This window comes from Polypterus senegalus, chromosome 8 (assembly GCF_016835505.1).
Source record: "Polypterus senegalus isolate Bchr_013 chromosome 8, ASM1683550v1, whole genome shotgun sequence".
In the NCBI taxonomy this organism is placed as follows: domain Eukaryota; kingdom Metazoa; phylum Chordata; class Cladistia; order Polypteriformes; family Polypteridae; genus Polypterus; species Polypterus senegalus.
In genome coordinates, this window is record NC_053161.1 from 165,467,937 (window position 1) to 165,495,485 (window position 27,549).

General features: G+C 39.6%; 1 protein-coding gene across 1 annotated transcript in view; it reads left to right on the forward strand.

The window, feature by feature from the left end:
- The first annotated feature begins 216 nt into the window (after positions 1-216).
- LOC120534681 (zinc finger protein 91-like) overlaps positions 217-27,549 on the forward strand; it is a 35,907-nt gene continuing 8,574 nt past the window's right edge. Inside the window, exons 1-6 of the mRNA XM_039762272.1 lie at positions 217-604; positions 9,445-9,913; positions 20,076-20,260; positions 20,389-21,382; positions 23,924-24,005; positions 26,263-26,296. Of these exons, the coding sequence (XP_039618206.1) occupies positions 9,481-9,913; positions 20,076-20,260; positions 20,389-21,382; positions 23,924-24,005; positions 26,263-26,296 (1,728 nt within the window). The 5' untranslated portion in view covers positions 217-604; positions 9,445-9,480. The remainder of the gene's footprint in view (positions 605-9,444; positions 9,914-20,075; positions 20,261-20,388; positions 21,383-23,923; positions 24,006-26,262; positions 26,297-27,549) is intronic.

The following is a 27,549-nucleotide window of genomic DNA, read 5'->3' on the forward strand; positions in this document are numbered from 1 at the left end:
GGCGCTCCTTTGAAGATAAGATATGTTTGCTTTCTTTTAATTGTGAGAAAGAACTGTCATCTCTGTCTTGTCATGGAGCACAGTTTAAACGTTTGACTAAAGGGTGTTATTTCATGTCTAGAGGGCTCTAATAATGTTAACAGGGTGGGAGAGTTTATAAGGGCTTAAAATATATAAAAATAACCACACAAACATATGGTTTCTACTTCGCGGATTTTCACCTATCGCGGGGGGGTCTGGAACGCAACCCCCGCGATCGAGGAGGGATTACTGTACATGACTATGAAATACATGGAACCAAGGCTAAATACGGCCAGGATGGAAACGTGTGGCATCTCTAAGTGGATAAATTAAAAAATAAAATAAAATGAACAAATCTGTGTGATTTACTCAGTAGTAAATTGGGTGTGAAAGTTAGATGGAGATCGGCTCTTTTGTTGAGTCCTTACAGTCCTTTTGTTATCAGTGTAGGTTAGTTTTTATTTGTTGCTTTAATTGTTCTGTATTCCTGTTTCTTTCAGGCTTTTGACTTCAGGGTCCTTTCAACTGTTTCTCTGGCTACTCCTTCTAAATTTCCTGACTAACATAAAACTCCCAATAAAGTGTAAGTTGCTTTTTCATGTAATGTTTCTGTTTCTTTTGTTGCCCAAGTTGTCCTGATTTGCATGATATTGTAAAGTTATAATGAGGTGTTTCACTAACTGGGCTGGTTCTAGACCGGCATATATGAGGGGGCAGACAGAAATGTCAAGGTGGCACATGGTGGCGACAGAGGCAGGGAAAGGGGTGGGGTGCTCTGTATAACTTCTTTTGTCATGTCATTGGATTGCACTTTGTCAGGCCTCTACCCTAAGACCTGTCCAACTTGGGTGTCCCACCTGAAGGCTAAGCTTCTGCTGGTGTAGCTCTTAGGGTCACTGAGGCACGCAAACCCCCTGACCACGATAAGGTGGCAACCCCTCAGGAGGAAAACTGAAAAATAAAACAACAAAAAATAAAATTAAAATATTCCTCATCAGATTATAACAACTAAAAACATGACATTTAACTTAATTGGATGGCCTATATCAAATATATTCGAACCCAACAATAGCACTTCTCACTGTTGCCAATATTAACAAAACTTAAAAGGGTAGGCCAAGTTATATAAAAAAAAAAAAATCAATTCACTAAGTCTTGAAAAATAAAACTGAAAAATAGAATAAATAAATAAAATAAAATATCCATTCAGATATTTACAATCAACCACATAAAATTTATCTTAATTGGATGCCTAATTCTCAAATAAATTTGCAAAATAAAGTAAGAATAAAGTAAGACCTCTCAATATAGCCAATATTTACAAAACTAAAAAGGGTTGGCATAGTAATTAAAAAAATCACCATCTTTTCCTACAATTCTCAAACTAATTTGTAGAACACAACAAATTTAAATTAGAACAGAACATTTGAACTTTTTTCTTCTTTTTTTGCCTTTTTGTCTTGTTTTAAGTTTGTTTGTTTTGCAAGTGTAGCAAAAGTGTAAAATGTTACTTATAATTTTTTTTTAGTTCTGAACTTCCTCAAAAAGAGTTGATCCCTGTAAACAGTTAATAATATACCAACAATATAATCTGTTGTAGTGCAGGGCGTTAATTAGCGTCACACCTCACATCCTGCATGCACCATGTTTTTGGCTCTAATGCCAGAAGCGCGGTGGACGCTTTGGGGGTAGGTTGTGGTTTCAGTTCTCCTTAAGTTTTTTTTCCTGTTTTATTTCATTTATTTTGTGTTAATAATTTATAATCGATTTAATTTATTATTTAATAGGCAGAAGGGAGAAGACGCTTATGTGATGCCCTGTCTATTTTTTCCTTTTGTTTTTAAAATGCATGCTATATTTTTTCTTTTTATTTTCATTTGTTTAGAATATAGAATTATAAAACTAGGATTTCTTTGTGTAAAGCTATGTGTATTGTAAATAGTTCTCTTTAGAAAACTGGAGTAATTTTTTTGTAAATAGTTTTATATGTGATGTGTTTGTATAAATAAAAAGGCGAGTAGCGCGGTGGATGCTTTGGAGGCAGAAGGGAGAAGGCGCTTATGTGACGCCCTGTCTATTTTTTTCCTTTTTTTTTAAAAAGATTTTCTGGAAGAGGAAAATAAAAGCTTGTGTTTTAACCCTACGTGCCTACGTGACAAACTGACGATCATTTACACAATGCAGGGAGCTGCAGTCGGTTACACAAGCAACTCTCCATTTGCAACTGAACAGCTCCGCTCTCCTTTCTCCTCAATTCACTCTACAGTACAACAACAGTCTCTTGTTTCCCTTTGCAAAAACTCTTCCAAATTCATCATATCCAAGTTATTTGTTATGGACTTCTCATGGGCCAAGATCACCAAATTCCTCTTTCTTTTATGTAACATGGTGTGACGATAGGGGGTTAGGACCCGTGACAAAGTGGAGAAGGAACTCTCACACGATGCTGAAGACACACCAATTACCAGGGCTGTTACATACAATTTATGCAACTCAGCAAAGGCTTCCTTGTACTCCTGCAGGAGTTTACACACAGTGGACAGGTCTGTTTCCTTTGAACATTTTTTGAACAGCATCTGTTTTGCCGCAAGAACTTCATTTTTCAGACTTACAACATCTAATACAGTGCCAGCCATCACAGCCAGAGGGTGCAACAGGGTGGGATCTAGAAATGCGCTAGATTTGGGTGTAAGACTAGATGTGGCTCTCATCAGGTCAATATTCTTGTGTGAAAATCTAGTTTCCATTTCTGAAATGGCCCTGTCAAGGATGTTGAGCAGGGATCTTTTCAGAGACTGATGGGGGAAATGGTAGGGTCACCAGAGTCTGTATGGCCCAAAGTTGAGAGCACAACACTTTGACCCAGGTGTTTGCTCATTGTTCTCCTTCTCTTTGTTGGATGTGACTCATCCTCAGCAGGAGATGACATTCATCCTCACAGATGTTTTTTAAGGAGTCCAGTGCTGCACTAACAACCTCAGAAGCACTGCACAGATCAACTGACTGAGACTGTAGAATAGCATTTGCTGGTTTCAAGACACCAAGCACCCACACTGGGAACTTTCCAATCTCAAAGAAGTGATGCCTCTTAATTTGGCATTGCAGGCCTGATGCCTCGGTGCACAGGTCAACTGCAGCATCATCATCATCCTCTGTCATCTCAGATGGGATACTAAGGATTTGTTCTTGATTGTCCACAGTGCACCTTGTCACCTCATAGTGACTTGTCCATCTGACCTCAAGCAGCCTTTTTAGACAAGGTGCATCATGTTTATTGAGCACATAGTGGTGGTGAAAAAAGTTGTAGAGTGAACTAGATAGGCTAAAAAATCTTTTTGCACACGGCTCACTCTGCATGGCTTGCACAACCACTAAGTGCAGTTGGTGGTTGTAGCAGTGGATGTATGGGACATACTGTATCTGTCAAGCCTCTTTTGGAGCAGAGCTTGTACCCCACCTCTAACCCCTCTCATCACAGAAGCCCCATCATAACACTGGCTCAGTATACTGTCAGCACTGTAGCCAGCAACACAAAGGTGTAACAGCAAGTCAAGCAACCCAATAAGATGCTCCTCTGGCATGGAATTTCTGACAAAACGTATTATCACAGACACATTTTCCACACTGCAATTTCATTTCATTTTGGATATCCTTAGATGTGTATTTTGCATTTTTTGGGATACCCTTATTAATGCTTGCTAGCTTCTCATCCTTCTCTAAGATATATTCCATCAATTTTAGAAAAATACCTGAAGCAATGTCATCATCATTACCCGCTGCATCATGTCTCAAGGTTTCTGCAGTCCCACGGAGCCCCAACTCATTTACACAGAGAAACCTTATAGCACTACCAACACTCTGGTTTTGTTCAAGTTGTGTTTTACCAGCCAACATTGAATCCACTGTCCCCCCCATGGCCTCTCTGCTTTTATGCTCAGTCCAGATAGTTGTACTATGCACATGGTTGTGGCTGGACACATGCCTCTGTAGCCCCTTGTCTCGATCAAGTGCTGCTTGCCAGTTGTTAAAACCAGTTAAGGTAAAAACTACATCCCTCTCATTAACAGTGCTGCCATATTTCCGACAGGAGAAACAGAAACATGCATCCCGCACAACAGAATAGTCCAGCCATGGTCGCGTGCGGTACCAGGCAGGATTGAATGATCTTAATGTTGTACCACCAAATACACGTTTGGGGTAACTAGCCAGTATTAGCTGGGATGGTGTATTGCCATTTAAGTCACTGGGTAGCTGAGCGGGTTTCTTTGGGGCAGCAATTGTTGGCAGAGGTACAGGAGAACCAGTGCCTGTTGATGCCACAGGAGTAGACATGCTAGTTGCTGTCTCTGATCATTGCTACTGCTATTGGTACAGGCAGGGGCAGCGCCACACTTTTTAAAAGCTTGGAAAAAAGGATGCATCTCACAGCATTAACTTTCCCTTTGTGAGCTGCTGGAAGCTGGGGTGGAAAGTGAATAATCTTTACTGAAATCGCTGTAATTACATCAGTATATGAAATGAGAAAACTGTTGAGTGCAGACTAGTTGAAAGCTGGAGCGGGGCTTTGTGTCGGGGTCTGACAGACAGACACAGGTCCTCCAGTCGGCTCTATGCGGCAGCAGTGGTGCTTGTGGGATCGAGAAAGAAACACTTCTCTACCAGACAGAAACTGTGAGAAGAACAATGGACTAGTCCCCCATTGACTGTACAAATATAGATGTATTTTTTAGTTAATTATCTCAGGAGTCGCTATGACTTTGACAACAGAGATTTGCTGCTTCCTCAAAGCCTGCCGCTGTTGCGCAGCTCTGCCTACTGAGAAACCTGACACCGGGTCATTTGCATACTAACAGTGATTGGATGTTTAGCTGGGGGGAGGGTGAGTGGTAGATCTCTGCCGAGTGCTGTGTGAGCTGCAGACAAACAAAGCACGGAGGGAAAGAGCGAACAAGAGGTGAAACCTGTCATCTCATTTGTGCCTCTTCCAGTGGATTTTTCAGCTACTGTAGTAAATCTTGTCCATATTCAGTTTATGGGTAATCTATTATTTTCTTTCTCAATTCTAAAAGGGGGCCCCGTTCACTACTGTTTACTAGGGATCTTTTTTTAATAACCCTGGGGACAAAATTAAGGTCTCCCCGTCTGTCTGTCTGTCCATCCATCTTAATCTTTTCTACTGTAACTAACCCGACACTCCACAAGGCACAGTGCTTTCAGACGACTTCCTGTGTGTGTGTGTGTGTATAGTATATACTCTATACACCTTAATAAATGGATATGTGTCTGTGTGTCCGTCCAGTAGCTATGTCTCAAATTCCAACAGATGGCGTATCACAAAACTTTGTACTAATAAACTGCATTGCATTTCTCATTTCAGCAGGTGGTGCATCTCAGCAATTCACACTGCTTTCACAAATGCCAAACCACATATGAGAGACAAACTCATTGCATTGTATTACTATTTTATTACAAAATATATTCCAATAGAGGGTACACTGCAAACATCAATGCTCATTTCTACGTTGATTACTTCAATGACAACCCATCTTACACAGATACGACAGCTAGTATATACTGCATATAAAATGACAAAACATCCAGCGTCAGTCCATGCTTGGATGTGATGTTGTTTGCAGTCCACACTTAGTTGTGAATGTCCAATGGACAAAGGCAGTAAGACGCACCGTATTCAAAACAGGCGCACTTTACAGAAATGGGCATTTTGCTACACTAGTGTAAATAAATATGGTGAAAAAAACTACACAGTTAATAAAAGTAACATAATATAAATAGACAAAAGAAAACATTCAAATTTGTTGAGATGCGAATTACAGATGAAATAAGTAAACCAAAATTCACACCCGAACTAATGCTCATATACCAAAGGTAAAAAGGAAAGTGGCACCAAAATAAAACTTTATACGCTACCAGCAAGTGACGAGCCACCGTAGTTTAAAAGCCAGTGAACAGTTAAAACCTGAGGAAATGGCAGCCGACAACAAACACTGCAAAGAACAAAAAGAAAATGCATCGCTCTGTGATTATGATGTTGTGGAAGAATTGTCAGTGGAGGCCTACCAGTCCAGCGTTTGCAGAAAAGATCACGTCACTGGCTTTAAATCTCAAGCAGCAAGACACCTCCTCTAAAAAACGTTTGTGTTTTCACTGTGCCTGTATTTTATTTTGCTACGTGTTACATGAAGTCATGAAGTGTTTTCAATGTTTAGGTGTTTATGGGTGTTGTAGTGATGTTTGGGGGTCTTGGAATTTTCTGACAACAACTTCTTAATTATCAGTTGAAGACGGGACACGGAGGCTTCTTTAGTCTGAAAACTCAGTGTCAGATGTTTTCTAAAACATTTTATACTTGAATAACAATCAATATCTTTACTTTGTATCCACTAAAAGTTGTCATAGAAATTAATTTCATGTATTTTAAGTTACATGAATACATTAAACAAATCTGGTGGCTTGCCATATTACATTATTAATATTAAACACTGATAGAGTCCACCCCTGTAATGGTGATGCATTGAAGGATGTCATAGAAGATCGAGTTACAGTGGGTATAGAAAAGAATCCCACCCCTCCTTCAAAACATTCACATTTTGTTGCTTTTTTAGCCTGAAATGACGATACTCACAAAAAAATTATTTCTCCTGCTGTATTTACTCAATGCATCTTATAACAGCCAAGTGAACGATATAATAGCAACAGTCCAGAAAAAAATCAAAAAACAAAATCACTGAGATGGTTAAAGGATCACAATGTCAGTACTTTGAGGGACCAACTTTTGCATTTATTCTAGTCTGTTGGGCTCATTCTCTACCAACATCTCAGCTTGGCCATATTTGCCCACTCATCTTCACAGAACTGCTCAAGCTCAGTCAGATTGGATGGTGACCACTAGACTAGAGTCTTCAAGTTCTGCTACAGATCTTCAGTAGGGTTTAAGTCTCTTGGCTCTGACTCGGACATGCAAGGACATTCACCTTTTTCCTCCTTCATCCACTGTGTGGCTAACTGCTCTGTTCTGTGGGTCTTTGTCATGTTAGAAGGCGAACCTTCTTCCCTTTGACAAGTTTCTAGAAGTTGGCAGCAGGTTTTCCTCAAGAATCTGACAGTATTTTGCCCCATCCATTTTTCCCCTTTACCTTCACAAGTGCCCCGGTCTCTGCTGCCCCACAACACAGGGTGCTACCACCTCCATGCTTTACTGTAGATTTGATGTTCTTTGGATTGTGAACTCTTTTTGTTTTCTGCCAAGTGCACCATTTGGTGTTAAGGCCTAATACTTTCATTTGGGTCTTATTTGACCATAACACTTTTTTCAGTTTGTCCTCAGATCCTTCAAGGTGTGGTTTTTGGTAAAGCTCAATCGAGACTTGATGTGGCCTTTTTGAGGAGTGGCTTTTTTTCTTGCAACCCTCTCATACTAGCCACGTTTGTGGTGCATTTGTGATTTTATTATCAAAGACACACAATGACCACTCTTTGCCAAAAATTGCTGCTACTACTTCGCAGTTGCAATAACCCTTTTCTTAGCCTCTATGACCAGTTTCCTCCTTATGCTTCCATCCATTTTGGAGGGACAGCCTGCTCGAGGATGGTCCTAGTGGTGCCACAACTTTATCCTTGAGATCTTCTGACTGTGCATTTCCACCCAGAGTTGATTGTTTGCTTTCAGTTGCACTTTCAAGCACTGGGATGCCACAGGAATAGCTGAACAAATCAGAATGATTACAGCTGATCACCAGTGGGAGCCAATTAGCTTGGTGTGGAATGGAGAAGGATGCATGACTCACAGATTGAGTCTATGAGGATTTTGTTTTAGGAAGGGGCTTATCCTTTAACCATCTCAGTGATTCTGGTTTTAATTTTTCCCTAAATTGTTGCCATTCTATCGTTCACTTGGCTGTCATAAGTTGTTTTGAGAAAATACATCTGGAGAAATATTCTTATTTGTATTTTCATTTCAGGCTGCAAATCAACAAAATGTGAATATTTTGGAGGGTGTGATTCTTTTCTATACCGACTGTAGCTCTGTTGCAGTTAAACAGAACAAACCCCTTTGAAATGTGTAGTGGGAACAAAGGGTTTGATAAAATCAATTGCTACAATCAAATAGTGCGATTGGCTCAGGAGGAAACTAACTGGGTGAGTGGCCCCATTTTAATATTTTGTTTTCTTTATCAGTGACGATGCAAAGGTTTTTGTCCAACCTGCACCAAGTAAGTAGAAGGTAAGCCTCATCAGCGACACGTGTCAACTTAAGCTACTAAACTCATTATTCCACCTTTTTACCATCTTCTGTTGCAGGCTGTGTGTTCCAGCAGAGTTTCGTTCCTCATTTATTCTCCCCATCTTGACATGCATCTGTTTCTTAACACAATCCTGAGACCCTCCTTATATAAACATTTCAAAAACATAACTAACAACACAATTCTGGGACCTAAACAGGGATTGATTCCATCATTAAGGCCAGCAGTATTCATAACTTGAATTAAATACACACATACTGTTTGGGTCAGAGAACTGTGTTGGGCAGACAAACAAGACCCCCCTTTTAGAGGAGGTCTAAACCAGGGATCTTCTTGAAGACCTTAACTCTTTGATTTGATTATGGATGTGCTGAGTCATAAGATTTTGCTGATGGCCTTGTGTTGTTTAAAACCAGAAAAAAAGGAATTTAGAAGATGGAAGAAGGGCTTTGGAAGATGGAAGGTTAATGATAAATTGGACAGAGACAGAGTATTTGAGGTTTAATGATGATCAGGATTCAGAAGTTAGCCTGTAGGGAGAGCAACTGGAAAGAGGTGATACATTTAAATATCAAGGATCAGTGGTAGCCCAACATTTACAATTTAATACAGAGATAACTCATAGAGTGCAGTGTGGATGGAGCACATGGAAGAAGGTATCGGGAGTATTGTGTGATCGAAGAAGAAGGTGAAGTTTAAACTTAAGGTAGTGGTAAGACCAGCAGTGAGGTATGAAGCTGAGACATGGTGGGCAGTAAAGGGAGCTCAGAAGAAGAAGTACATTGTGTATGAGTTGAGATGGATGTGTGGAGTTACAAAAAACGGGCAGAGTAAGAAATGAGACAATCAGGTGTGCAACAAAAATGGGAGAGAAATCTACTAAAGTACAGGATAAAAGGTTGACATGGTATGGGCATGTGATGAGGAGAGACAAGGAATATGTGGGCAAAAAAGTGAAGGGAATGGAAATACAAGGGAGGACAAAGTGGAGGTGGAGGAATAAAGTAAAAGATGTGAAGGAAAAGGGCCTAACTGGGGATGGGGCATGCAATACTGAGCTATTTGGAGAAGGCTGATCAAACACATCAACATTATATAAAAGTGGGAAAAGATGAGGAAGAAGGAAAGTTTTGATTGAATTAAATCCTTTCTTTTTTTGCAGAGAGATAGAAAAAGCTTCTGTTCAGATTACATCTCAATGGATATAAACATGGAAACATGTGAGGCTGATATAAATACCAGAAAAGTAATGGCTGTAAGTATTAAGAAGGAGGAGTGTGAGTCGGAGTCTATCCACCCTCAACAGGAGAGTCTCTGCCTTAAGGAGGAGGAGGGGGACTGTGAGACAGGGTTAGTGAGCATTAAAGAAGAGGCTGAAGAGACGTCTGTCAGCATTGAGACAAACATTTATAAAAGTGTGCAGAATGTTAAGGAAGAGGACCATCAGTGTGGGGGTGAAGATGGAGCAGAGACAGCGTTAGTCTCACCTTACAGCAGACCCTGTGCAGCATCAGAGTCTGCAATCCTGGTGAAGTCTGAATCATCACAGCCTGACACAAAGAAGACTGAAGACCCTTCATCTGTTAGAATTGAGGAAGAAGAGTCGCCACCTACAAATCTGGCTGAAAAGAGTAAGTGAGAAATAAGTTTTAGGGTTGGGGGATTATGGGCCTGAAAGGGAGGTCTTGTACTTTTCTTCAGAAACACATAAATGCAGTTAAAGGTGTGTTGTTACATTGTGTGTTTAATGTTGTTTGTTATCTCTGTTAATGTTGTAAGGTTTAGCAACTTGCTGCTCACACATTGTAGCTGTACATTTGTGCAAACACTCCAAGCCTGTCCTCAGTAAAAAGTGTTACACAAAAGTAGAATTGTAAGGAAAAGTTGAAGTCTTTGAAATTCCCTGAGTTTCTGCACTAATTTCTCATAACAGTGCAGTCCCATTAACAGACAAACACGGTCATCTTAAACTAATAACACCCAATTGTTAGTCAGATGGTGTCAGCCATGAGCTCTTTAATTTAGGAAGAGTGAAAACAAACCCACTGGGCCAGTTGGTATCTCCACACTGCCTTTATGAGCTCTGGGAGGCGTGGAAATAAAAGCATCATACTGGAACAAAGCTCACCAGTCCTGTTCACTTAATTCTTCAAAAAAAAAAAAAGTAAGTCCTTAAAGTCCTACTGTCAGCTACACTACTTGGTCGCTTATTCCAAGGGTCTGTGGTTCTTTGTTTGAAGAAAAACTTAATAATGTTTGGGTCAAATTTACCCTGAATAAGCTTCCAACTGTGTTCCCGTGTTCTTGATGAACTCAATTTCTAAATAACAGTCTTGATCCACTGTACTAATTCCTTTCATAGTTTTAAACACTTCAATCAGGTCTCCTCTTAATCTTCTTTTGTTTAAACTGTAAAGGCTCAGCTCTTTTAATCTTTCCTCATAACTCATCCCCTTTAGCCCTGGAATCAGCCTAGTCGCTGTTTTCTGGACCTTTTCTAGTTCTGCTATGTCCTTTTTGTAACCTGGAGATCCAGACTGCACACAAAATTCCAGATGAGGCCTCAGCAGTGTGTTAGAAAGCTTGAGCAGAACCTCCTGTGACTTGTACTCCACACATCAAGGAGCTATATAACCTGACATTCTGTTATTCTTCTTAATGGCTTCTGAACACTGTTGGGAAGTTGATGGCTTAGAGTCCACGATGACTCCTAAATCTTTTTAATAAAGTGTACTTTCGATTTTCTGACCTCCCATTGTGTATTCAAACCTCACATTTTAACTTCCCACATTTAATACTTTACATTTCCTAACATCTGCGGTGGGCTGGCACCCTGCCCAGGGTTTGTTGCCTGCCTTGCACCCTGTGTTGGCTGGGATTAGCTCCAGCAGATCAAGAGGGACCCTGTAGTTTGGATATAGTGGGTTGGATAATGGATGGATGGATTTCCTAACATTAAATTTCATTTGCCACAAACCACCTAAGCCAGTATGCTGTCCCTTTGTGATGAGTCAGTCGATTCCAGATTATCTGCCAATCCACCTATCTTGTCTACAAACGTAGCCATCTTGTGACTTCTATTCCTATCTAAATTATGTGTATTTATTATAAATAGCAGCGGCCCTAACACTGACATCTCTGCTGGTCACCACTCTTAACATCAGCCAGTTCTGATGAGGTTCCTCACACCATCACCCTCTTCTTCCTGTGTCTGAGCCAATTCTGCCCCCATCTAAAACATCACCCTGAACTCCCACTTCTTTTAGTTCAATGCCCAATCTCTCATGTGGCACCTTATCAAATGCTTTGTGAAAGTTAAGATAAATAATATCATAAGCTCCACTCTGATTGTATCCTTTTATTACTTCCTCGCAGAATTCCAGCATGTTAGTAAAACGCAACATCCCTCTTCTGAACCCACGCTGACTGTTAAGTCAAACACCTGTTCTTGTCCTATGTTGCTCAATCTTATTCTTAATAATTTATTTCATTAATTTTCCTGTGATGTACATTAAGCTTACTGGTCTATAGTTTGTATCTACCCAGTCACCCTTTTTACAACAACAACAACATTTATTTATATAGCACATTTTCATACAAAAAAATGTAGCTCAAAGTGCTTTACAAAATGAAGAATAGAAAAATAGAAGACACAATAACAAATAAAAATAAGTCAACATTAATTAACATAGAATAAGTAAGGTCCGATGGCCAGGGTGGACAGAAAAAACAAAAAAAAAAACAGGCTGGAGAAAAAAAAAAAAATCTGTAGGGGTTCCAGACCAAGAGACCGCCCAGTCCCCTCTGGGCAATCTACCTAACATAAGTCAAACAGTCCTCTTTGTATTTAGGGTTTTCATGGAAGGACTTGATGATGATGGTCACGTAGACTTCTGGCTTTCAGTCCATCAATGTTGGTGCATCATGATGCTTTGAGTAGGTGGTGGTGGCGCAGGCCGTCACCACAAAGAAACAACCGGAAAAAGAAACAGAAGAGAGAGTAGGGGTCAGTATGGATTTTGGAGCCACTGTGAATAGTTATTATGATGAATTGAACATAGAGTATCAGGATTAAGTTAAAGTGAAGTTATAAAAAGGCCATGTTAAAGTAATGTGTTTTTATCAGTTTTTTAAATTGCTCTACTGTATTAGCCTGTCGAATTCCTATTTGCAGGCTATTCCAGATTTTAGGTGCATAACAGCAGAAGGCCGCCTCACCACTTCTTTTAAGTTTAGCTTTTGGAATTATAAGGAGACACTCATTTGAAGATCTAAGGTTACGATTTGGAATATAAGGTGTCAGACATTTCGATATATAAGATGGAGCGAGATTATTGAAGGCTTTATAAACCATAAGCAGAATTTTAAAGTCAATCCTGAATGACACAGGTAATCAGTGTAGTGACATCAAAACTGGAGAAATGTGTTCGGATTTTCTTTTCCTAGTTAGGATTCTAGCAGCTGCATTCTGGACTCGTTGCAATCAATTGATGTCTTTTTTGGGTAGTCCTGACAGGAGTGCATTACAGTAATCTAGTCTACTGAAAACAAAAGCGTGAATTAATTTCTCAGCATCTTTCAATGAGATAAGAGGTCTAACTTTTGCTATGTTTCTTAAGTGAAAAAATGCTGTCCTAGTGGTCTGATGATTTTCCAGTCCTTCAGAATCTCTCCAGTGCGCAGTGACTTCCTAAAAATGTGCCAAGGGTTTATATCTGTAATCGTTAGTCTCCTTTAGAATTTGAGGGTAAATAGTCGGTCCTGGTGAATTGTTTGATTTTAGCCCATTTAATCTGAGCTGCACATCTCCCTCTACAATTTCCAGATCACTCAGTACCTCCTTAGTAGTCACATTTTCCTCAGGGAGGTTATCCACTTGCAGGTTCTGCTATTACACTATTACACTGTCTGTATCTTTTATTCCCCTTTACTATTCCTGAAGCACTTCACCTCCTCCTTGACTGTTCTTTTACTACTCAAACACTGAAAGAAACTCTTAGGGTCATTTTTTCCCCTTATCTGCTATATTCCTCTCCAGTCTTTTATCCTCCCTAATATCCTTAATGGTTGCCCTCATGTTCTAATACGCCCTATGATTCAGTTTGGAGTTCTTAGTTTTATACGCCTTATTTTTTTTCCTTTGCGCTTCTTTTTTAACTCTGTTAACTCACTGTGTTTTTTTTAAATTTCCTATTGATTCCAGTGTCACATGGTGATTAAAATCACAGTTCTTGAAATTTGAAAATTATGTCAAATAGTAATTTTTCAGTGTGAAAGCAATTTATCGTACAGCTCTACTCCTGACTGGGGAACCCATACTAAACTTGTCTAAAAGGGGATGCCAAACACAGAACAGTCAGTGAAGTGGTTCATGACAGTCGCAACTCACCTGGCCTGTCAGTGGGGATCACTGTTGAGTGGGGCTGCAACTAATAATTATTTTGGTAGTCGACTAATCATTCAATTTTTTTTCCGATTAGTCACGATTATTTCATGCCTGACTATTTTTGATGCCTGCGAGCTGTGGTTGCACATCCTGTTCTGAATGTCACCCTGCTGTCTCTGCATTAACACGATTAAAATTAATAATAATCAAATGAAAATAACAACAGTGAAACATATGAATTTGAAAATAATCAGATGTTTTATATTAGTGTGACCATCACAATAAAAAAAGAAATACATTAAACAATACAAACTAAAGTGCACATAGTCTTAAAACAAAGTACATTTAACTTAACCAAAAATGGTCACTGGTGTGTCTTAAAGTCCAAACGTTTAAATAAAGCTTCAATACAAATAAAATAAAACAATAATGTACAGTTTATAAAAGATTCAGTTAACATATTCCTGATTGCAGGGCAGGAATGTGAGCATTTTGACATGCTCTGGTGTGAGGCTGACTCTCTTGTTTGAGCCAATGTTCCCAGCTGCTGAGAAGAGACGCTCAGAGGGAGTAGAGGTTGCAATAATACACAAGAATGATTTTGCAGACAGAGAAAGATGTTTTAATCGTCACACTTTGAAAGAAAAGTGTTGTAGTTTATCACATCATCTATACTAATAAAAGGGAAAGCCCTCACTGACTGACTCACTCATCACTAATTATCCAACATCCCGTGTAGGTAGAAGGCCGAAATTTGGCAGGCTCATTCCTTACAGCTTACATACAAAAGTTAACCAGGTTTCATTTTGAAATTCTACGCGTAACGGTCATAACTGGAACCTACTTATGTACATATATACGGCCATAGCCTGCACCTCAGTCGCCGTGTGAGGCGGAGTTGCACCCCTCATCACCACGCCTCCCACGTAGTTGGCTGCCTGCCTATATTGCGTCCCCCATCACCACGCCTCCCACGTAATTGAGTGCCTGCCCATATAAGGCCGTCCGTCAGCAGCAATCCAATAGACACGCTGCCCCTACGAGGCGTTTTGCATGCCTAAGACGAATACGATATTCGCGAGATACAAGTTCAGTGAGAAGACGCAAGGTATAAACGAGACTATTGATCACTTTGTAACAGAGTTAAAATTGCTGGTGAAGGACTGTGCTTATGCAAACGAAGATGAGATGGTCAGGGACAGAATAGTGTTTGGCACAAACTCCGCAAAAGTGCGAGAGAAACTTTTAAGTGCCGGGTCCAAGCTAACATATTAAATAAAGCCGTGGACATCGCAAGATCACACGATAGCACAACCACAGTTGAGAACCTTTGATGCATGTACTCCGAACGGCTCACGTGAACTGACTGTGAACGCGGTACGTTGACAAAAAGCAAGAGCTCCAAAGAGTGCTGAACAAAAAATGCATTACACAATTGAGAAGGCAGTAAAAGAATATGAAGCGAGTGACGCATACAAGCATATTCATAAGTGCAGCTACTGCGGAAACAAAGCACACGGTGGAAAAAGTCAATGTCCAGCTAAAGGAAGACAGTGCAAACGAAGAAGAGATGGTCAGAGACTGAATAGTGTTTGGCACAAACTCAGCGAAAGTGTGACAGAAAATTTTAAGTGCGGGGTCTGAGCTAACACAAAATAAAGCCGTGGACATCGCAAGATCGCACGAGATAGCACAACCACAGCTGAGAACCTTCAATGCATGTACTCAGAGCGACTCACGTGAACTGACTGTGAGCGCAGTACACACACAAAAAGCAAGAGCTCCAAAGAGCGCTGAACGAAAAACGCATTACACAATTGAGAAGGCAGCAAAAGAATATGAAGCGAGTGACGCATACATGCATATTCATAAGTGCAGCTACTGCGGAAACAAAGCACACAGTGGAAAAAGTCAATGTCCAGCTAAAGGAAGATGGTGTAATAAATGTGGTAAATTGAACCACTTCGCTAAAGTTTGCAGGACTGGGAAAGTTAAACCCGTGCATGCAGTGTGTGATGTCTCAGATAAAGAGAAAGACGAGCTGTTTATTGATGCAGTAAGAAAGGAACAACCCTCTGAAGCTGAACAAGCCTTTGTAGACATATCAATAGGAAAGCAAGGTGTAAAGCTTAAGTGTAAATTACGTTCATAGACACGCTGCCGCTAAATATTCGCAGGCAAATTCACAACTTAATACCGGGAATGCCTGTTAAACATCTTAGATTCACGAGTACCGGTAGTTGGGTAGTGAACACTTCGATGAATGAAACCTGTTATCTTTACAATGGTTGACAAACACGGAATATAACTTGAACACAACACGTCCTCCAAATACGAACCTGATTGAAAGAAATAATGATAATCAAATCCTTGATGACAGCAACACTCATAACAGTCACAAAACAATTACATTGACAATCATGTCATTTTTAAAATGTTTCCTTTTCTTTTTCATAACTTCTTTAACACACTACTTCTCTGCTGCGAAGCGTGGGTATTTTGCTAGTGTACTATATTATGCCAAAATAAAAAAAAGCAGACTAAAATATGTAACAAGCTAATTACTGATATACTACAAAACACAAGTTACCTAATGTTAGAGATGGTTTACTATTCATATGAACTCAAATATTATACGAAAAAAGAAGAAGAAGAAGAAGAAAAAAAAAAAACAACTAGGACGGCTCAACTACTCCTATTAACTCGTTTACTATTGCTCCAAACACATTAGCAAAAATAACTGGTTATATTCACCTAACCCTTAAGCCGCCGCAACTGTCTAGAGTCAGTTTCCAGTGCAATTTGGAAGCACGCCGAAGCAGAGTATATGAGGCAACGTACATTCATTGAACTCCGCAACTTGCTAAAGTTGTTTCTCAGTGCAATTTGCCAGCATGCCGGGCCGAGTATAAGCGGCGATGTATGTTTATTGAATGCCGACACCGGCTGTAGTTGTGTCTCAGGGCTAGTATATTCGGCGACGTACATTCATTGAACCCCGCATATGGCTATATTTACTTCACAGAGCAATTTGACAGCATGCTGCGCTGATCAGTCAGTACCGTACATTTGTTGAGCAGCCAGCTCACGACCTCTGCCAGCCCTGGCAGTACTGCAGCAGTACTGTCTCTGGGATTCAGCCGCTGCACTAGACAAGCCTGTAATCTTCAGTTTTTGTGCAGCCAGTTCAAGCGCCGTTGGCTCGGTGATTTACTGAATTTCATCAGTGGCTTCAGTTGCATCTTGAACATATAATAATAGATTGTTGCAGAAGTTTTTTTTTTTTTTTATAGTTTTCACAGTTCATTTGCAGTTGTAAAATGATAAGTGTTGCAGTAATTGTGATGCTCTTTACATGAAAAAAAATACATGTTCCATTAAAATTTTACATTTTCTTTGTGAATTGTGACGTTTACTTTAAAAGTGCAGCTAAAATGTATTTGGCGTCCAGGGGTGCATTAAACCCCAAATATGTGTCGGTTTAAGGGTTAACTATCATTGTCCAAACCTTGATATACACATTATAGTACAAACATCAACGTTAACACATGACACTAACATTACTTGCTAAAACTTACCTCTCGAGAGATGGCGGCATCACGGCTCCAGGATGCTTGCGTTTCAGATGCTTATGCATCGCAGTGGAAAAAAAGCACCGCTTTGCATAATCTGCATTCAACTTTTTTTTCTTTATTGGTGAAGTGCTCCCACACTTTGGGAAAGTTTCTGTCTCAATTTTTTTTCCATCTCATTCCCCCTCCTCTATCCAACTCGCCATTGCAACCATATTTATTTTCCTCTACATTCTTCTTCTCCCAAGACGTTCTTCTTCATTGGTAGGACTGTGAGCAGTCTTGACAAACAATAACAAATGATACTGCCCCCAGACATTCATGTAGTGCATTGCAGTTACAAAAACCAATGTGGTTGTTTGTGACTGGAGCCTCTAGTGAAGGTTCTGTTTATGATACGTCGACAATAAAAAATTTGTGTCAACGTTGTCGACTAATCATTGCAGCCCTACTGTTGAGTACATAGTGGTCAGGTGGTCCATGTTCACCAATCAGTCATAGTCATAGAAAGAGAAGTGGAGACATTCTGCGGGCTCACAGGGTGGAGGATGAGAGTTGGGTATTTGCAGGAGTAGGAAGTGTCTGTCTATACTAGGGGAAGAGAGGGGTTGGGAGCAAGTTTTCCTTGTAAATTGTGAGGATGCAGATTAACATCATACCCAGGACGAAGCAATTGCATGTTATCACGCACAGAATCACTTCATGAGTTTACAGTATTTGAACTAGCAACCTTCTGATTGCCAGTGCATATCCCTAAATACATTATTATCTTTTGTTGTTGATGCTTCTCTGGTGTGAAGTTGGAGCTCCAGCTCTTAGATGGGGCTGAGAATACTGGTGACATTCTGTGTGACTTATCTCTACCCACAGCATTGGCTCAGAACCGTTTTATCTAATGTTGAATGAATGGCTGAGTTGAAGTAGTCAACAAGACTATCTAGTGTGGATGGAATAGTGGAAGACAGAAGAAAATCAGAAATGGATCCACCAAGGACAGAATGACATATCTTTAAGGTTTCTGAAAGAAATTTGATGTTTACATGTGAGAGGAGGGAGAGGTCATGAGACAGTGAAAAGTACTGCTTCATGTCAGAGAGTCCCAAATCACTGCTATAAGTGACTACCAGAGTGAGCAGGAAAATCAATGTGTTGCACTAGGTCGGTACAGTCCAGCAGGGACAGGAATTGATTTCTCCGTTTACATGTTAAAGTGTCAATATGGATGTTAACATTACCAAGAAGAATAACCGTCTGAGACAGGGATCTTAAGTGGGTTAGTAGTTCAGGTCGATCAGATCAGACCTGTTGTATTTTGGGGGACAATAGAAAACAACACAAAACTGGGCCAAATTTAGTTGTTAATTTAAGAGCCAGACACACAAAAGACAATGGACCATTAGCTGAGATTTGTTTTTTTGTTTTTTTTTGAGGTTTAACTCGGATTTAATAATTACCTTGATCCCTCCACCTTGTCCTTCACAGAGGCTCACAGGTGAAGACATGTATGTGGATGGTGTTGACTCTGTGAGAGACGTAAATTTGTTTGATTTGTGCCAAGTTTCTGTTAAGCATAGCATATCAAGGTTGGAGTCTGTAATAAATTCTGATGGCGCTAATGCTTTGCTATTAAGAGATCTTGTGTCAAACAATAAAAAATTAGCTGATGAGGGTTTGTTGTGCACAGATCCATAGCCAGAATATTTTTTTTTGTTGTTGTTTTTTAAAGAGAATATTGCAAATGTGGCACTTTTATTTCAAAAACCATGATGTGGGTGACGTATTCCTGGACAAATGTTACTGGTGAACTAATCACTCTCAGCCTGGCAGTGGTGGCGACCTGACATGCAATGTGAATTTTTTGGCTGCCGCATAATACCAGTGTGTTTTAGGACATTCCAGTCGGACCATTTGCTCTTTACAAACTCTTTTATATGCTGGAGTTTATCATGAGAGTGCTTCAGCATATTAGAAATCCAGTACATATCTGGCAGCAGTAGAGGACACTTGAGCAGTGCAGCACAGCAGAGAAGGTGAGGTGGTGGGGGAGCACAGACTGTAGTAGCAGTAGAAAGAAAGACTGATGTCATTGGAAGATTCATCCATTTGAAACAGTGGGATATATATTATAAGATGTGCATGACGATAATTACCATAATTGGGAGGTTCCAACATGTAACCATATACATATAACTGTAGGTATTACATGTGTGATCGCCTTAGCACCGCAAATCTGGTGGCTGCAAACTCTGTTTACGCAAGGTCCATAAAATTAAATCCAAAATAATTCATTGCATCCATGAACTATACATACAATAAGAGAATGTGAAAAGTGCAAATAATGCAAGGTTCAATGCGAATTTTAACAAAGTGCTGTTAACAGGGAGGAGCGTCAGCAACATGCATGTGCCAGTGTTCCCTTGACTGTTCTGAATATCGTCCTATCAGGCCAAAGAAACTCTCTTCAATAAATTGTTAACTGAAAATTCACTTTTTACCTCAATTAATTCCATAAAATTAGAGCAACATATAATTTTGAATAATATAAGACTATGGTGACAAAATGGTGAGGCAGTTCTGTACTTTAACAAAATGTAGATGTTACTCTTGTCAGTTGTTGTCTGAAATGTGACCTATTTAGTTTATTTACTTCAACTTCTTGGCTCCAGTCATTGTACTAATGTGGTGAGTTGTAATACAGAAGGGAATATTAAGTTATACAGATGTCTTTCCAAATGCAATTTATATTTAATTGCATGCTTCTACAAGTTTGTTCATAATTTCAAGATAAGATGAAAAAAATAAGCTTTCATTTTTTTCCTTTTCAATTTCATACAGGAGGCAAACCTCACTGTTGTTCTAAATGTGGCAAACAATTCAGGCGCAGTTATTATCTACAGAGGCATGTCAGAATTCACACCCGAGAGAAGCCATTTTCCTGTTTGGAATGTGGCAAAGAGTTTTCAAGAAGAAGACTTTTTCAGACACACAAAAAGATCCACACTGAGAGAAGCCGTATTGCTGTACAGACTGTGGCAAACAATTCCGTAGCAGCAATATTCTTCTGCACCACAAAAAAATCAACAAGGGACAAGAGCCTTATTGCAGTTTCGAATGTGGCAAAGAGTTTTCAAATAGGTGCTGCCTTCAGATGCACAAAAGAATCCACACTGGAGAGAAGCTGTTGTGCTGTTCGGTATGTGGCAAAAAGTTTTCAGGATCAAGCCGTCTTCAGACCCACCAAAGAATTCACACCAGAGAGAAACCATATTGCTGTTTGGAGTGTGGCAAGCAGTTTTCACAAAACAGTACCCTTACAAGGCACAAAATAATCCACACAGGAGAGAAGCCATACTGCTGTTCTGAGTGTGGCAAGCGGTTTTTTGAAAGGAGTAGACTTCTTAGCCACCAAATAATTCACACCAGAGAGAAGTCATATTGCTGTAAAGAGTGTGGTAAACAATTCTGTCATAGGAGTCGTCTTCTTGCCCACAAAAAACGGTGTGGCAACAAATTCCATAACCGCAATCATCATTTGAACCATAAAAGAATCCACACTGGAGAGAAGCCATATTGCTGTTTGGAGTGTGGCAAGCAGTTTTCACAAAATAGTACCCTTACAAGACACAAAATAATCCACACAGGAATGAAGCCATATTGCTGTTCTGAGTGTGGCAAGCGTTTTATAGAAAGGAGTAGATTTCATCGCCATCAAATAATTCACACCAGAGAGAAGTCATATTGCTGTAAAGCATGTGGTAAAAAATTCTGTGACAGGCGTAGTCTTCATACACACAAAAAACTGTGTGGCAACAAATTTCATGACAAGGATCATCTTCTGCACCACAAAAGAATTCACACAGGAGAGAAGCCATATTGCTGTACAGTGTGTGGCAAACAGTTCACTTGCATGAGTCATCTTGTAACCCACCAAAGAATTCACACCGGAGAGAAACCATATTGCTGTTTAGAATGTGGCAAGCAGTTTTCACAAAATAGTACCCTTAAAAGGCACAAAATAATCCACACAGGAAAGAAGCCATATTGCTGTTCTGAGTGTGGCAAGCGGTTTTTCGAACGGAGTAGACTTCTTAGCCACCAAATAATTCACACCAGAGAGAAGTCATATTGCTGTAAAGCATGTGGTAAAAAATTCTGTGACAGGAGTAGTCTTCTTACCCACAAAAAACTGTGTGGCAACAAATTCCATAACGGGGATCATCTTCTGAACCATAAAAGAATTCAAACAGGATAGAATCCTATCTCTTTGGAATGTGGCAAATGATTTTCTCACAGGAGTTGTCTTCAGAGCCACAAAGAATTGACTCTAAAGGGAAACCACGTTGCTGTTAGAAATGTGGCAACACGATTCTCTCACAGAAGAAGTCTTCGGTGCCACAGTCAACTTCATATTGCTTTTCGAACTGTGGCAAATTTTTGTCACTGTCATAATCTCCAAAACCTACAAAACAGTTTTCTAGTGGTAAGATCTTGAAACACGCAAAAGGAAATGCACTGGCCTGAGAATCCATGCTTAGTTCCGCCTATGACTGAAAGAGCACTGGTCCAAATGCCATCCCCAAACTTCTGTCTTAAAGTATAGCACTGCATCTGGATGTGACCGAGTGTATAAATGAGTTACAATCGATGCAGCACCTACAGATGACGCCAAAGTGGCTCACTACAGGAACAACTCTCTGACTATTCAAATGAGATCAAAGGAAAGAACCCAAAACACATCACCTCATAACCTGCATCTCTGCCAGGTATAAACTCTTTACCGCAGTGCTTGTTAAACATTGGGTCATTGACGCATTTTTGCTGTGTCGCTGGGTACATATACGATTCTTTTAGTCTGCAAAAAAAAAAATTACAATGTTAACTCAAAAAGCTTTCATTTGTATGGCAATATAATAAACAAAAAAAAAAAAATATCTTCCCCATGATGCCGCCATCCCTGTCACAACCGTTGAAACAAACAAACTGAGATGACTGGCCAGCAAAGATACATTTAAGAAAGGAGGAGAGAGGACAGAATGACTAGTGAGATTTGTGCTGTGTTCCCTTCATTTCACAGTTTGGAATGTTAAAAAGAAATGAACTGATGTGGTACAAGAATGTGACAATTTTCAGCAAAATGCGAGTAAATAGGATCACGGTACAAGTGTTGTATACTAAAGTCAGTTTCGGGGACATGGTCCATAGATCATCGTGTGCTCGCCATTTAGTAATACATTGAGTCAAAATCTGTAGCAGAGGTGCAAGGAAAATTCTGCTTACAGTTAAATGTGCCTTGGGGATGAAGATTATAATACCATCTCATCACACCATTCTAAAGGGCTTCGATAAATCTCAGTCTATAGTAACGTAAAAGACACGTTTGGACCACTGAGAACAGTAAGAACACTAAAAAATATGAAAACGTCAAGACAAGATGGGCGACATTCAGCATGATGTCAATGTGCAGCATTAAACATTTAAAATTCAACCTTTCACTGAATTGTTCATTGAGATTTCACCTATCCCCTGCATAAAATACAGATGGTGCATACATTTTATAAGAATAACTTGGCTTCATCTTTACTGAATTGTAAATGTTAACTAGTATATGCTGGAACAATTTGCAAGGTAATTTTGAAATAATGCATGTATTGTTAATTGTGCCACTCTTTTTTTTTTTTATTTTATTTATTTAAGAAATGTTATTTGGAAATGATGTTCTTCCTAAGGCAAGATAGATAAACTGCATTAATTGTTTTTTTTTTTTTTATTATTTTATTCCTTATCCTGCCCCACTAATCAAGTGAAAGAGTTAAGTGACTATTCATATTGTCCTTTCAAAACTCATCAGATCTCCACCCTAAGAATTTCATTCTCTCATCTTTATTAAAGTTTACACGAAGCATTCACACTGGCAGTGGTAGGCCTCAGAAATCTCATCAATTTTTAGAACAGAAGTTATTGTTTCATTAACAACATCTCTTCTTTTTTTAGAATTATTCGGTTGAGAAATATGCGTGAAATTAAGTAACCGTTACTGTATTATTATCGTGTTGTGAGCTAATCCACAGCAGCTTGTTTTTCCATATTATAGTACAGCCGCAGGGCCTCCCCTGATAGAAATTGCTCAGTGAGGTGTACCCAGTGCCATTCTGGCAAGTGGTGCTGCTCTGAAGGATCAAAAGGTATGTGTCTATGCCATCCCAGGGCACACTGCAGCGAGCAGTTAGGTCGGCCCTTGGCCTCTTACACGTCTGTGCCATTGTGCTGCTCCTCAGTTTCATTGAGTTTAGCCTGCTGGTTGCTACCTGTGCCTGCAGTTGGTTCAGCTGCTGTACTTTTCTGTAAGGTCAATCGGTTCACTCATTTTTCAGTAAATCTTGCTGACTACACCAATGTGTGTGGGTGAAAGGACCCAAGTGTACTCCAATCAAATGTTGTGATCTCAGGTTAGTCACTCCTATTAATCATAATTTCCAAAGAAAACTTTGAAAACAAAGCAAAAATTGCAGAAATATTGTCAGTTTTCTCAGCTCCAGGAATTCACAGCTCAGTAGAGCAGGTCTTGACTGGGACCTCCATCTTTTATGAAGTTCAGGCCTAGTTGGAGCAGTGTGTGTGTGTGTCTGTCTGTCTCTCTCTCTCAGGCTTCTGTATCCTCATTGGGTGTTTTCTGTGCACTGCAGGTGAGAAAAAAGATGATGCCATTAGTGATGGTGCTCTCACTCACCCTGGGGTGGTATCGCTGACCTTGGATGAACCCAGAAGGTGAACTGGTGACACAAGTGTGAACAATGTATAGAGCTGAAGGCCTAGAAACCAGCTGGTGATCCAAGGGTTGGAATCCTGTTGGGTACACAAATACTACAGAGGTTCGTGGTCAGTCAGTAAGGTAAACTCCTTCCTAAGATGTACTAGCTGAGCTAAGAAATCACCCATTTTATGTGAAGGGCCTCCTGCTCCGTTGATGGCAACCTCGCCTCCTAGTCCAGCAGAGGTGCAGCACCAGGTGTTCAACTACTTCAATAACCGGGCACAGCAAAGCACCCAGACCAGTGCCAAAGGCGGTGGTCTGACGATAAAGGGTAGAGAAGAATTGGGGAGATCAATAAACCACCTGACCTCTTGGTAGTGGTTGACATAATCGACATTATAATAATAACTTCATTTATATAGCACTGTATCATACATTCACATGTAACTGAAAGTGGTTTCCACAGATTAATCATCAAAAACAAAGATATTCCACATTTACTTAGGTTATTATCATTAATTAATTCTATGATAATTTGTAATAAATAGAAGTATACTAAATACAAAATCAAACCGGTAGTATTAAGCAAAGTTTAACCACGATAAAGCAAAAAAAAACCTTCACTCATCTGAAAAAGGTTTTCTGATTTAAATTATACAATTATACATTGAGGTTGACAAAAGAACAACAAGGTGTTATATATATATATACACACACACACTTGGTTTACGAGTGTTTTGCAAGACGAGCAAAACTTTTAATACATTTTGACTTGATAAACGAGCGATGTCTTGCAGTGCGAGTAGTATGGATACACTTTGTCTGCTGAGCGTCATGTGATCACAACTAAGCTGATGGTGGTTCTCTCTCCGTCTCTCCTTATCTCTCTCGCTCACGCGCAGCGCGTCTCTCTCCTTATCTCTCTTGCATGTGTCTCTCTCTATCTCTGTCTCTTCTCCTGAGGGCAATCATCTCCTATTCTCCGTCTGAGTCTGTGTGCCTCACTTATATAGTCAACATCCGTACGAGCGTATACTGTTTACTAGAGCATTGTGACTGTGTGTGTGTGTGTGTGTCCGCGGTGAAGTGCGAGTCACCATCTTGCGCCCCAAAACACGATATTGAGTCTCAGTACTTTAACAACACCAGCTTTATTCAGCTTGAAACAGCAACAGCGCTGTTATTTATTGTAGTGGGATCTTTATAATGTTCCTTGTATGACCCATTGGCGGCAGGCTTACAGCATGTCTGCGATCTTTTTGGATGCGCTTATATGGCGAACTGCTACAGCACTGGGAGACTGCGATTGCTTTGGGACACTCTTCCGCGTTTCGTCCCGTTGGGTGTAATCCCACATGAGTTTAGAAACACACTCACACCAGCCATGATTGTTTTTAAAGGTAAAGTGCAGGTTAATTTGTTTTATATATTTTTACTTTATATTTTGTATTAATCATTTTTATATGAATAGTTTTGGGTTGTGGAACGAATCATCTGAGTTTCCATTATTTCTGATTGGGAAATTCGCTTTGATATACGAGTGCTTTGGATTGCGAGCACGTTTCCAGAACGAATTATGCTCACAAACCGAGGTTCCACTGTGTGTGTGTATGTATGTATGTATGTGTGTATATATATATATATATATATATATATATATATATATATATATATATATATATATATGGAAGAGAAGGTCTGTGATACGGTCTGCATATTTGCAGCTGGATATCCACAAAGGGAGAAAATGAATCACATATCATAAAGTAGTTTTTATTCCTGAGCTTTCAACCCCTACCAGGGGTCTTCATCAGAGGATAATGCTTAGACTTACAAGAGTCAAAGGCAATATATAGCAATAACTTACCGGAGGGGTGGTTAGATCCGTGTGGTCAGGGGGGTGGGGTTATTGGGTGTAAAGTCTTGTTTATTATTAATAAGTTCTTCTTAAGTTTGCATATGCTGGATTTATGTCCAAGTGTCTGTTGATGACATTCTCATTTGATAACCAGGATTCAGCCAGCTCTCTGGCCCTTTTATTATTGGTTTTAAATTTTACTTGTACATCGTCCCAATTATATGAATGTCCTGTTGATTTAGTATGCGTTTAGATCAATGATAGTGAGTCCTTTCTTCTGACGGTGTTGCGGTGTTCCTGTATACGTGTTGTGATTCTTTTTGAAGTTTGTCCAATGTATACCGCTGAGCACAAACTGCATGGAATGCTGTACGCTACGTTTCGTGTTTCTGCTGTCGATTTCTTGTTTTTAGCATTAAAGAGGACTGTGCTCAGATTGTTCGTGGGGTTTGTGTGCTATTGTAGAATTCCTTCAGCTGATCATTTTTTTTATTATGACGAATGTGTCGTCCACATAGCGTATCCAAATTTTGGGTGTAAACTGAGATAGAGCCACGTTTTCAAATCGCTGCATTACCAGTTCTGCTAGAAGTCCTGATAACGGCGATCGCATTGGCATGTTTTCAAATGAAGGAATTGTGTTAAAAAATGCTTTAGTTGCCTCACATTTTTATGCAATCTTTTTGTTCAACCCACTGAATTAAACCTGAAAGTCTGCACTTCAACTGCATCTGAGTTGTTCCATTTAAAATTCATTGTGGTAATGTACAGAACCAAAATTAGAGAAAAGTTTTCTGTCCAAATATTTATGGACCTCTCTCTCTCTGTATATGTGTATATGTATATATATATATATATATATATATATATATATATATATATATATATATATATATATAATCTACGTTTTACCTAGGAAGCTCATTTAGCAGAATTAGTTTAATGTTATTAAAGTTAATGAAATGATACAAAAACAAATAAAACAGTCCATTGCGGTTTCAGATGATTTAAGATGGAATTGAAGTTCTTGATTCCTAAATGTGAATGTTTGACCAACTGACATGGAGGAGAGGAAAATAAAAAACAACTAAGATGGCCATAGGAGAAAAATAAACCTCTGGAAGGCTACAGTCAGAAGATTGTTAGGTCTGATGGTAGTCAGTTTGTGCCTCATGAAAGTCAGAATGACCTCGGCCAGCTGGTGGCCCACCCTCCACTGGGCACAGTCATTGCTGTCCTCAATAAACGTGTCCAACGCCTCCTCATGTCCTCCAATACCCCAGGTGACTGCAGAACAGAGTGCTCTGCGCAGGTGTGGGTGGCACAAGACACCACCACACAGTATGGCAGACAAGAAACGTATAAAAGAAATGGATTATGGCTGGGAACTTATTAACATATCAAAGAAGTAAACTTCTAATCAGATCACTATATTATGATATCATTACAGGAAAGCCAGATTTTAAAAATGTGTTTTATAAGTTTTTTGAAATGTTCCACAGATTTAGCCTGCCATATTTCCATTGGTAAATTATTCTAAATTTTAGGTGCAAGAGAACAGAAAGCTGCCTTACCAGTTCTTGTACGCTTTGATTTTGGAATAATTGGCAGAACTAAATATGCAGATTTAAGATTGGGTATTGGAAACTGATATTATGAGATGTACAGTAGGTAGGGGCAAGAGTGTTTAAAGCCTTGTA